This window comes from Battus philenor, unplaced genomic scaffold, assembly GCF_028537555.1.
Source record: "Battus philenor isolate CCGP_79_NKW_IND1 unplaced genomic scaffold, ilBatPhil1.0.hap1 SCAF_2, whole genome shotgun sequence".
In the NCBI taxonomy this organism is placed as follows: Eukaryota; Metazoa; Arthropoda; class Insecta; order Lepidoptera; family Papilionidae; genus Battus; species Battus philenor.
In genome coordinates this window covers 11,465,298-11,478,631 of record NW_027181682.1, presented here as the reverse complement: position 1 = coordinate 11,478,631, position 13,334 = coordinate 11,465,298, and the positions used below count along the sequence as shown (strand labels likewise).

The 13,334-nt window shown below is 34.5% G+C and overlaps 1 protein-coding gene across 1 annotated transcript in view; it reads left to right on the top strand.

Moving 5' to 3' along the window:
* The window catches only part of mid (midline), a 99,836-nt gene that overhangs the window by 76,182 nt on the left and 10,320 nt on the right, over positions 1–13,334 (top strand). Inside the window, exon 5 of the mRNA XM_068764732.1 lies at positions 9,899–10,134. Coding sequence (XP_068620833.1) covers positions 9,899–10,134 — 236 coding nt within the window. The remainder of the gene's footprint in view (positions 1–9,898; positions 10,135–13,334) is intronic.

Genomic DNA, 13,334 nt, shown 5'->3' with positions numbered 1-13,334 from the left:
AACCCAAAGTAAGGTTGCTATTTGTCTGGGGTATTGTTTAAAATTTAGACCTTAGTAGAAGTTTGGGTTATTAAACGTCACTAATCAAAAGTTTGATCAACTGACTGTTATAAAAGCTATTTTCGTTCGTATTATTTGAATAGACCAAAAATAATAAATATCAAGTCACACAGGACATTTCGAGCGCGAGTATCCCGCCCACAGGGCCTCCACATCGGATCTGTTGACATGTCGAACAGAATGATGCCGAGCTGTTTGCATATTTACATTTATTATTTTAAGTAGGTAAATGACAGTCAGGATTCAATGAAAACTTTACCTACAAATATTGTTACTTTGCTATCATTAAAAATATGTTTACAGGTGAATATTAAAATAAGTATATTACGGAATGTATATATATTTCATAGATATGTAACCCGATTATTTTATACTTACAGTGTATTTTGTAAATTGTGTTCATAATAAAAATTAATAAAATTATACCTTTTTAAAATTAAATCGTCATAATTTTAACATATTCGTAACATTTATAAATATAGACAATAGATAGCAGTTTATTATTTTTTTTTACTATGTCCTCTTGTCTTTAAAACACTATCAACTGGTAAACTAAAATGTATTCTGCGTGGTCAAAGGTCTTGATGTTCTAAGGACTGATGACATGACAATAGCTTGGAATGGCCCATGATGACTTAAACCGTGATTAGACTAGATATCACAGCAATCGCAGCTTCAAATTAGTGGTGAAGTATACAATATAAGGGTATACAATCGACGGGAATGACAGGACGCAGTGAGAAGAAGCCACGATTCTCCAAAACTTAACACACATTTCCTTTTTTATATATAACGACGTGGTAAACAAAGCCTACACCAAAAATAATCTTTTTTTTAATTGTACAATTTTTAACAACTTTAAACAATTTTTAATTGTAAATACACTCAAAAAACTTTCGTATAATTTTAGTTGCCATTTAGAGACAAAATGGATCGCAAATTTAACACAAAAATTACACTATTTGGGGCGGTTTTCATAATAGGAACAAATCGGAATAATGCTTACTAGCGATCTCTAGTGACAGAAATACACAGCGCTGTGCTGGTCACCTAGAAATTACGATTAACATATATAACCCCTTCTTTTGACAAGATTAAACAGTGAGTCGTCGCGAGTGCTATTCTTCGCATGAAAGTGACAACAGTTTTGCATTTTTAAACCATTTTAAAAAAAAGTTGTTCGGATTTAGTTTGATGTCGTATCAAAATAACAAAATTTATCAATTCCTATAAATTATTGAGTAACGTGTTATCTACGTATACAAGAGAACAATCGTCTAAATAACACTGTTGCTTTCATTTCTAATTGTGTTCTGTTCTGACTAGTAATAGACATTCGTATAAAAAATATGGACAAACTAATTAACTCTCCTATTGTAGTGATAAGAGATATAGACTACATTATACGGTATTAAATAAATAAGGATAAATGGATGTACTGATTAAGATACAGCGTTTGTAGTTATCGAGTAAACTCCATCGAGTCGTTTAATTTAAAGCTAAATGCAGAAATGATGTTCCGCCATGTTCCCCTTAAGGCTGTTTAATAACATAAAGTTGTATGTGTGTACATCATAATAAAGTTGGGTTTATCGGTGAAAGTTTAAACGCGATTAATATTTGAAGGGACGCAGTGTAAGCTGCAAAGGACGTAACACGGCGCGCGGTGGTAGCTACAAATGGGGCCATTTGTCGGCGCGGCGCGGAGGCGAAAATCCTTCGTAATCCGCGGCCGGGCGCGCTAATCGAAATATCCGCGCGGCTTATTGACGGCCCGCCATCCGTCCGTCCGTCCATTTACAAATACCTGCTCGAACATGTCAAAACTAACGCCTCGGTATCGCTCGCCCGCCGTTCGAACTCAAATTAGCAATACGCTCTCGTCGACTTAGCATACCGAAAACGTGTGATCCAAAATTTCTTCTTGATCGTAAGTTATGTATATAATATTAGAGTTGAATTTAAAAATATTCATATCTGCTTTTATCATAGTGTACTACAAAATTGTAAATTGAAAAATACGACTTGACCTTGATTAAATTGTACAGAATTCAGCACAGTAGTACTGGTATTTGACCTCAACTTGAATGATAATTAAGTGATCTCTGGTTTTTTCTTCATATATTTAAACGGCAATAACTGTTTGTAACATTTTATAAACGAATTCTGCGACGAACGTGAAGACGTTCAACGGGCTCAACGGTCGGGAGCCGTCTGGCCCCCACCGTCAGCCATGTTCCGCTCCTCCCTACGTCACTCCCAACGCCCCCCACCGCAATTACATCTATGATCTCCCCAACGCAACCAAGCCGTATGTTATCTTACTGTTTAGTTATTAAAGATTAATTTCGTTTAAATCGGTACCAAGAGGGAGCTTCGTGGGTTGTGCGCTTCCCTTCGCACGGACCCCTGTCGTCGCCTGATACCTAGTGCCTATTCCGATGAAGCAAAGTTGTAGACCACTGCTTTCATGCGATACGCCTGTACGCTAGAGATTCCAAAGTTGTACCTACGTACGATTAACATCAAACGTAATAATAACTTAGTCTATTTCTCGTTGAGTTAGTAAAATGTTGAGAATTTATTTTTGAATTCCAACTAACTAAAAATCATAATTTTAAATGTAATAAGAAAATAATCTCTTACATAGAGAGTTATTAAAAAATAAACGTTAATAAATAAAATAATGTTTATATTATTTCTAATTGACTTTATGATATCTTTATAAGCTACGTCTTAATTTTTAACAGATTTAATAGTTATTTTTAGTATTATTCTTAACCATTTGAATGAAATATAAATCTTTTATATGATGAAATGTAATAAAAATATAATATTTAAAATATGAAATATAATAATTATAATAAATGTTGTGTTAAAAGGTTTATAACATAAGAGATTTTCATTTATGTAATACTCATCACGATATCACTGGAACAATAAGGTTTAAAGGTTTGAAATGTAATCTGAATATTCCTTTCGCCGAGCAAAGGTCAGCTAAGATCGAATTTTGCGAAAGTTCACCCTCAAAGAGGGTTGAGGAGGCGTTCATTAAGTTCGCAAAGCGAGGGTGGGAGCGGTAATGTAATAAATAAATAAGTATAAGTATTTAGAAAATCAGGTTAATAAAACCGAAGTCTTAATATATAATAACATTCATAATAACATTGAAAATAGTTGAACAAAATCATTTTTCGCTATTGAACTGTGACACTATTAAAGCAATTTAGTCGTATTCTGTTATAAGCGAATCATTTTTAGTAAGCCCGATATCTTCATTAACAAAAAGCATAATGAACTTGTAGAGTTGGAGTTGTTTATTAAATCATTGTAAACGTCTATCGATACCTAATTCAGATTACCATCGATAAAGCAATTACGGCGTCGTATTAAAAAATAAAGCAAGTGCAACGACTCCCAGGCGTATGATAATTCATTAGGACGCAGGTGTGGAAATTAGAGAGGCGCGGTAATGACGCGGGACACGCCCCGACACATTCGGCTCCGGCTGTACCTCGCCGATAGACCCACACACACGTTCCGTATACGCGCACAAACAACCACCAGACGCACACGTACGAACGCATCTGATTATAAACAATTCAAATTATCAATATCTCTAAGATGCAATATGCTTTTAATTTAATTTAGTAATAAGTATCTAATATGCTACGACGTATGAATCCGAGATGTGGTCGCTTACGGTTTGACTTATAAGAAGGCTTGAGCCTTGAGATCACTCGGAAAGCAATGGAGAGATAGCTCTCTCCTCGAAGTTTCGCTACGAGATCCAATCAGAAATGAGAAAATCCGCAGAACTAAAGTCACCGATTGATTTTGCTGGAAGAATTGCTTGTCTGAAACGACAGTGGGCGGAACATATTGCTGGTGCTGTTGACAGTCGTTAGTATCTAAAGTTTCTCGAGTGGCGACCCGAGACGCGGCATTTGTTGGCCCCCACCAGGTTTACTAACGACATAATGAAGGTCGCGGGAAGTCGCTGCATGAGGGCAACGCAAGAAGTTATTGTGGCGTTCTTCAAAGAAGGCTTTTGCCTAAGGCTTTGCAGTAGGCGTTTATCGGCTGACATGAATGTATATCCCGCGCCGCAATACCAACCCCCGGACTACACCACCCGATTCCCAGAATGAGCAATACTTAATCAATTTAACACAGAAATTCCCAAGTTGGACAAGGGTTTCTTTTATTTTATTCTACAATATCACTGTTACTAAAGTAAAATTTTAGCTATAATTAAATTATCAATAAAGATAGCGGTTCAATAATGTTTTCTATTTTATTTAGTTATATACTTTTAGATATAAGCTAGCATAATTATGACCAGGTCTAAACAAATCTACAATAGGTAAAACATATTTAGTTTTGTATTTTGTTAAATGAAACTAATACAAAATTATATTAAGTATTGCTGTTAGTATGTCTTTGAAATAAGTAAAGAAATAATTCGTATAGCAACTTTAATTAAAATATCAGTTTTATACAGGTTTCAAAATGTTAAAATCTGAAAATTGGAAACCAAAATGTAACACTTTCAATACAAACTGCAAATGGTTCTCGTTTATTATTTTCCGAGACCACTTGTGGAAATGATAATAGATTGAATCGATATTACATTCTCAGTTTAATCAAAGTTAAATTAAATTACATTTGTATTAAAACATCGAGACAAATTCGCTTATGCAAACTAAAACCGCAGGGGTCCGAAACATTTTGGCACTGACTTGTTATATTTATTGAAATAATCAACACCGATGTACTGAATTTTGTATTCCCTCTTTTTAAAATAATATGCAAGTATAATGTAAAAGTTGTAATACTTTTTTCTCTTTAGAAGCGAATAGTTCCCGGTATTAACCACTTTGCATCGTGTAGAAGAAATATGGAAGAAAGTGAGTGTCATCGAATTATCATTTAAGTGTAAAATTGTGAAAAATGAAATAAAAATCATTTTTCGAAATTCTTTATTAGTGATTTTATACAGTATGGTAATATTCGAAATGTGGGGTGCAATTCAGATGACAATAAAGAAAAGCAGAATAATAATTGTATCCAAGCAATTTAACAGTTATCACTGCGTATCTGTACGATCTTATATTATTAGGAGTGTGTTACTGAAACATTTGGTGTTAATACCAAGCGCAGCCGTTTATTTAGGCTTCGAGGACAGTGACAATGAAAATTAAGCGTATATATACGCTAACGATGCAAATGGCTTAAATTAAGTTGTAAAGGTAACTTTATTTTAAGAATAGTAATCATAATACTGAAATCATAGGTGTAAAATGTTATGTCATCATGTTCATAATTTCAAACATAGGAGGTCCACCTCTGGACATAGGGGTCTTCGACAGATTTCCAATAAAACCGGCCGAAAAGGCTTGCTTTCAGCTTTTTCCTATGACTTTAATTAACAAGGTCATCTGTTTATGTTGTTAGTGGACATGAAGCAGTTTAAGGTCCAGCCTGTGCTTTGTTTTTTACTACAGAAGCTAAAGGCTCTAGCGGTCATCTGTTCTACGTGCTGTTTGGTCTACACACTACCACTAGACTGTGCCGGATATTTTTCGCCAGTCTACGGATGTCCTCGTTCGCGTAGATAAATCTCGAGCCATATTACTATTCATTATTTATAATAAAAATGTACCTTAACTTACCGTTGCGAATACCCGATAAGGAGCACTTTGGCGAAGCACTTAACGCCGTTAAATGAAAAATTGCAGCCATTTTTAACATCTGATTTAAATTCATTAAAATTAAGAGTATCCTCAGTGGATTTTTTTACAAAGGTTTCTGTGTAATTATATACATAAATGAAGACATGAATGGCGATTTTAATAAGTTCGATTTTGGCACGTTAGTATTAATATACGTTAGTTATTATTTTCCGTAAATCGTTGCAAATTCAGCACGGCCAGTTCGAACAGTAGTATTATCTGGTCATTCTACACATCGATGTCGTAAAACGCAAAGGAATTTTAAGTACCGGGGTATGGGGACAAGATCTCCCGCAGTTATATTACGTCACCCACGCACCATCTCGTCTACAAACGAACCTCGGCTAGAACTAAGCTCGTTACAAGCGCGACGTTAATGCGCCTCCGTAATCTTCTTTATTTTATTTTTAAAACTTGCCTTTTTACACAGTAAGGCGTTATTGATACGTAACCAAGCCGTTCAAGGTGTAATCACTTGGAAATACCTACGTGTAAATGTAAACAGCGAGCACAACAAGGTAAATCTTGTTTCCTTCATGCGCTGAAACCTTAGGGTGCGAAACAGATTTGCAAGGGTTTTAACTATAAATAAATATAGTTATTTGTGTTGTTGTTGCTGTCCGCTTCACTTCGCACGTAGTTACATTATCGCACTGCACTAACTTATTAAGTAATGGATTTGGTTTTTTATATCACAAAGTGAAAGAGAATGATATCGATTATTTTATAAAAAAGTAAATTGGTTCGAACATAAAAGTCATGTAAAAGTTCTGCAATACAACCGTACACACCATCGATTATAGGACGTGGTACTGAGTGGTGGTAATGAGACCAACAATTTGACTAGCTATAACTAATCATCACCTCAGCAGTAGAACGTCTATAAACATAGGCATCCTCATAGATTTCCAAAGGGATCGGTTACCCTCCCTACAAATAACATATAAATGCCGCGCATAAATAAATACCTACTTATTATTTATTTATTTGAAATTAACATTATTATATTTATTTAAAATTAACATTATATATTTATTTATTTGAAATTAACATTTATTTGAAAATAACGTGTGTACTGAAAATTATGAATTATAAACATATATTATTTTACTCGTTTAAGAACACACAACAAATTGTCTAATAAATTACAAAATAATTATGAAATAAAATAGACCAAACATAAAGTGGAACCGACATTTTAATCATATTTAAATTTAACCAATTCAAAACAAACAAGTAAAATTTGGAAACTATGTAACGGTATAGATACCAGGGATTAAATAAGATTAAAAAATACAATTATTATATCGACAGTAATCAGATAACCAAAAACTAATTTGTTTGTAATGGTTTCTGAAAAATATCGTACACCCTAAACAATGACTGTTCAGGGTGTGCGATATTTTACAGTCCACTTGAATCTCTCTCCCGTAAAAAAACTTAGGTAGGTTTCTTCACAAAGAAGTACTGGAAAAGATCGAAACAGTTATTATTATATGTTTTCATCCTTGAGTGTGTCTCTACATCATACCTCATGTATTATTTGCTTTTGTAGTTTCTTTTTTTCAATTGTTGAAATAAGAGTAAAAAAAATAATAAGTTAAAAAAAACTGCAATTAACTTCGAAATTTAGTGAATTCGGTAGTGAAGGTTTCTAAGTGTTCGCCCCTTTAAATTTAATTACATCAAGAACAAACGCATTTGAATACATTCATTCATTGTTGAAGGTGCACCGACAAAATTAACACTACATCAGCCGAAAAAAAATCCGAAAGCCGAATTAATTAATGAACGTACGTTAATTATATCGTCAGGTAGGAGCGGGGAGCAGGTCGAGCGCGGCGGACTATCGGCGTGTCTCATCGCGGCGTTGGCCCAGCAATTAATTAGCAACAATATAATGTGATGAGAAATCACCGACGATATCACTATAATAGATACCTGTGCGCACATTCGTATAATTAATTGGCCGAGCGCCAGCTATGCATGTACGGATGAACTCACGCGCGTTCGCCGGTACGCCTCGTTAACAGTAATTACATGCACACTGCCTATTTACAATCTCCCTTTTGTGCTACTGCTCAGTCTTGTTGTATGCAAATACTACGGTTTAAGACATAGACATAGACGTCTCCAAAACCTATATACCTTAACATTTTTTACAACACCGGTTGCTCTACTTCACGTAAATATTGTCGGTATGTAAGATAGAGTAAAGAGTGTTCTGAAGAAATTCTTTCGTAAATTGCATTAAACCGAGAAGCCAATAGCAATGCGGTTGGATTTTTGGCTATACTAGTTGCTTTACTTCTCGCAGATATCGTCGTTACGCGAGTTAGATAAACAGTACTATGAAGTACTTTTTTGCAGAATGGCAGAAACTGGAAAAGCCAAAAGGCATGCAGTGTAACATTTTTTGCAACACAAGTTGCTCTACTTCCCATAAATATCTTCTGTACATAATATTGATAAAGAGAGTTCTGAAGAAATTCTTTCAGAAATCTCATTAGACCAAGAAGCCAATGGTAATAGTTAGATTTTTGGCAATACCAGTTACTCTACTTCTCGTGGACATCATCGTAAGGTGCGTTAGAGTGACAGTCTTCTAAAGTACTCTGTGCAGCAATTGCATAAAATAGAGAGGCCAATAGCCATGTAGTATGCTATATGTTTGAAGCTCCAAACAGGAGGTCCGTGAGTCAAAATATAGCCATGCAGTATCACAATATTTTGCAACACTGGTTGCTATACTTCCCATAAATATCTTCTGTACATAAGATTGATTAATAGTGTTCTGAAGAAATTCTTTCAGAAATCGCATTAAACCAAGAAGCCAATGGTAATAGTTAGATTTTTGGCAATACCAGTTGCTCTACTTTTCGTGGATATCATCGTAAGGCGCGTTAGAGTAACAGTCCTCTGAAGTACTCTGTGCAGCAATTGCATAAAATAGAGAGCCATGTAGTATATACTATATGTTTGAAGCTCCAAACAGGAGGTCCGTGAGTTAAAATATAGCCATGCAGTATCACAATATTTTGCAACACTATTAGATAAACTCTTTTCTGGAGTAAATCTTGCAGCACTGCATATAGCAGTAAACGGAGAAAGAAATCAGTAGCATAGCGGCATTATATATTCTGCAACACCAGTTGCTCTACTTGTCGTAGATATCGACATTATGTGTTAGACAGTCTTCTGAGGTACTTTTTTCAGAAATTGTAGTAAACAGAGAAGACAATAGCCATGCGATATTACATTTTTGCAAGACCGGTCTACTTCTATCAACTTCCCGTAGATACGGAAATTATGTGAGTTAGACAAACATTCTTCTATGGCACTTTTTGTAAAAACTGCAACTGCAAACGAAGTCGTCAATGGTAATGGGAGTTGTTATACTTTCTTAATATTGAAGCTGGAAGGAATTATATTTCCCGTAATTTTTTTTAGCTTTTACAGGGTATTTTACTATCGACATCTGTACAGTATTTTCTTTTGCCTCCTATGTTTACAGATATAATTATATAGGACACATTTCCCTACCCAGTGTTTGTTAATTTCATCTATTGTCCAATTCTGGAGGTTTTAGAGGTGGAACGATCGCATTTACATATTCGTGCAGCAGTGGGCGTCATTCCGAACATCTGCCTTTTGATATGAGTTAGTTGTTTTGCATAATTTCAACGATGGAGATGCGGCATGGTCTTAAGTGATATAACTGCTATTATTAAAGCATGTAGTTAGCAGGTTTCACTAATTAGACCATAATTTGTGTTACTTTGCCTGGTTTTTAAACACCTCAGCGGTCTGAATTTGTACCTTTACTAAATTAGTATGGTTATCTTGGGTATTAATTTAATTATTATACGTTGGATTTGCTGATACATTGCATATCGGCGCAAAGAATCGTACAGACAGTCAATTGATCACGGCGAAATTCCACAATGAAATTTCGATTTTTATCGTATTGTTAAGTATTATTGTATAATTCATAATTTTCGTTATAATTTTTAACATCTTTAAACAGAAATGTTAATTTTATTTACGACATAGGTCTTCACATATAAATTCACAATGACCTGATGACAGTATTTTTTCCTCAGATCGTACTGAATTCCATGCATCGGTACCAGCCTCGTATTCACCTGGTGAAGGTTCGCGAAGGTGGCGGACCCATCACGGACCTTTCACGCGAGCAGCACAGAACCTTCGTGTTCCCGGAGACCGTGTTCACGGCAGTCACGGCGTACCAGAACCAGCTCATCACCAAACTCAAAATTGATTCCAATCCATTTGCGAAAGGTTTTCGCGATTCCTCACGACTCACAGATTTTGACAGGTAAGATGAGTATGTCAACTAAGTTTCAAACGTTTCATAGCCTCTATCTACTTATTTTGTATTAGTTATTTACTTGTTGTCGTGCAATCAATCCATATCGATGGAATTTTTATGTTGTTACTTAAAGTTGACGACGCCCGTTGTTATTGCCCGCATAGCTTAACAGTACAGCTGTAGTATTTATGTACTAGCGCTATTTTCCTTTTTGGAAAAACTATGAAATTTTTGATTAACATGAGATAAATCGTTTCTACTCAGTGTATTTTTGTGTTAAAAATTGAACCATAAAATATAGTTATTTGGGAATATTCTTGGTAAGATGTTTATACTTACATAGTCCTCTAAGATTTTACCCATTCAGTGGCAACTATATCGCTGTAGAACCTGTTTTTATCCCCAAACCGTGAAGCGTCAATAATAAGCGACAATGGAAATATAATCAATAAAGTAACGAAATATGACGTGGCCCAAGATGCCAAACATGAAAGATGTAATAATACGCATTATAATGGTATGCCTTGCTTTATTTCATAATTGTAGTATAACATTATAAGATACAGGATATATATATTGATATAAAAGCTTTAAAAGGATGAATGTATAGCTGATTTGTCAGCAAAAAGCTTTGAAACTGTCACATCTGTATCAATCTCAATCAGCTCTGCATAAAGTGGTCACTCTAGAATAAATTACATTAATTTATTTAATCTATTGGAATACACCAGGCTAATAACTTCTGGAAGCACTGCAGTCTAAAGAGACATTAAAATTGTTAATTTTGATATACAGTAATGCGAATCATTAAAACACTTTTTATTACTATGTTATTATCTTGTTATTAATTTTTCGATAGGTAGGATATACTAGACTAAGGTTTTTACATAGATAACCAATCATCCTATATTTCACATCAGAGTTAGATGAATTAGAAAAGATTAACGTGGCGAAGGTATCGACCAAGTGTGCGGCATCGACGACCGCCGGCCACGTGTTTGTAAATTGGTCGCAGTCAATACGTTAGCTGGAGGCGAGTTTGATAAATTGGCAGGTTATTAACAGCAGTTGAGAGGCATTAGGTTAGCCGCTCTGCAATTTGCGCGCCGAGAACCTTCAACATAAATAAAAGGTAAAAAACATATCGTCCGATTGCGACCGATACCGCGCCGAGTGGTCGAAGAAACGCTATTGGGATGCCCGTTGCAATTCGATTTCATCTGCGGTGCACTATAAATGTAACTTGAGAATTAAAAAGAAATATGTTAGTAAATTTCTGAATCCTTACATAAATCAAACATTGTTAAAAAATTATTTTCATTCTGCATAAATAGAGAATATGTGTAAGTGTTATTAACAAGGACTTTTATTCCAACATTTCAATCAATGACGATTACAGGTGTAAAGGCTTAAAAGGGATGAATGTATAGCTCATGTGTCAGTAAAATGCTTTAAAGCTTTTACACCTATTTCCACCTACTCTGAATATTGACTGTGAAATATGTTATATTAATTTGTTTTTCTATTGGAATTCTGCAACGACAGATAATGAACAAACACTCATTTTAATATGTAGTAATTTTTTAAGAATTGAATTTTGATTTTCGCCATATTGTTATTATGTTATTTATAATGTCTGAAATCATTGATTGTTGGTTAGAGTGTACCATTCATTCATTGACAGTAAATGAAAACTATACATTCACCCCTTTCAAACTTTTACAAATATTTTCAATTATCCTGTATATGGATATGGTGGTAGAGAAGGGTTCATAGGAACTGTGATACGTATATCTGCTACCTTTTTGTCTTAAATTCTGTTAGCTAAAACATTCAAGATTATTCTTTGTTGAGCACAGACGACTGACATTATTTTTCATAATTGCCAAACTTTAATATTTCTAATCCAATAAAAAATTGAGTTATTTTTATATAAATCTTTTGTGTAGTATTCATATGAAAAATATAATTCTTGCAAGAATACTTTTAGTCTTGTTACATTAAAGTTTGCAAGTTTTTTTTTATAAATTCTGATTTGTATAGCTAGTGTTTTTTTAACAATATCTTTTATCCGCTTTTACTAAACGCAGACAGTTGGGAGAGGGTTGCCGCTATTTGATACAAATCTTTCTTCTCCCAGCTGCAAGGCAAGACAGCGTTTTATCATTATATACAATTTTTCTTATACAATTTTCTGTTATGGGTAAATACAGCTAAAATTTATACATATTAACAACACAATTTGAAAGTTTTACTCAATTATACATTAGTTGGTACATTATTTTATTTGAAGTCGCTGTTCAAGCGCTACAGACCGTAAAGTCTGCAAGTATCACTCACCTTAACTGTTATAAACACATAAATATTAAATTATTGATATTACGCATTAGTTTGAATATATTATCGGACGTAACAATAACACACATCGGAAGCAGCTAGCGTTCAGCTTTTTCTGACAGCCTTGTCTAGTTCCTCTGTCCACCTCATGGGTAGCCGTCTTACGCTGGGCTTGCTGGTCCTGCGTCTTTACTCCAGAACCTTAAGTCTTCAGTGACTATCAGCTCTACGCGGTTTGTAGTCTGCCCATTGCCACCTTAACTTACCAATCCGTTGGGCTATGTCGTTTATTTTCGTTCATTTACAAATCTCATTCCTAATTTCGTGAAGAAATCCTGGGCGTGGCCCTCTTCAAGGCTGGCAGAGTGAATGTGCGTGCCAATGAGGCCTAAAGGACGTACGGCACTTTAAATAGAACACAGTTACATGTTTGATAATGTTTAGTTGTGAACATGTACCTATACAGACAGCCTTGGACAAAAAAAGGCTAAAATAACGGTATTATTATGTTCATAAATATATAACTGTTACAGTTACATACAAGTATTAGAAAACCTTATTTCTGTGCAGTTCATAGACATGAAAAAACTTCTTAAATGTAAAGATATACGAAATCGCAACAAAGGTGTACAAGCCACTATTCGACTATTAAATTTATTATATTGATATTGTATGTTAATGAAAAAGACAACTCTAATTTCAAGGTAGTCAAAAAATTGTCAGATACTTTAGGCAAAAACTTTTTTATTTCGGCAATATCCTCCTTACTACGACAGACTTCAAATATTTTTTATAAATTCAATATTTTAAAAACGTGTAATATATTGTTAGCGTATTATGTTAGACTTAAGTGCGTGTAAAAAAAATCG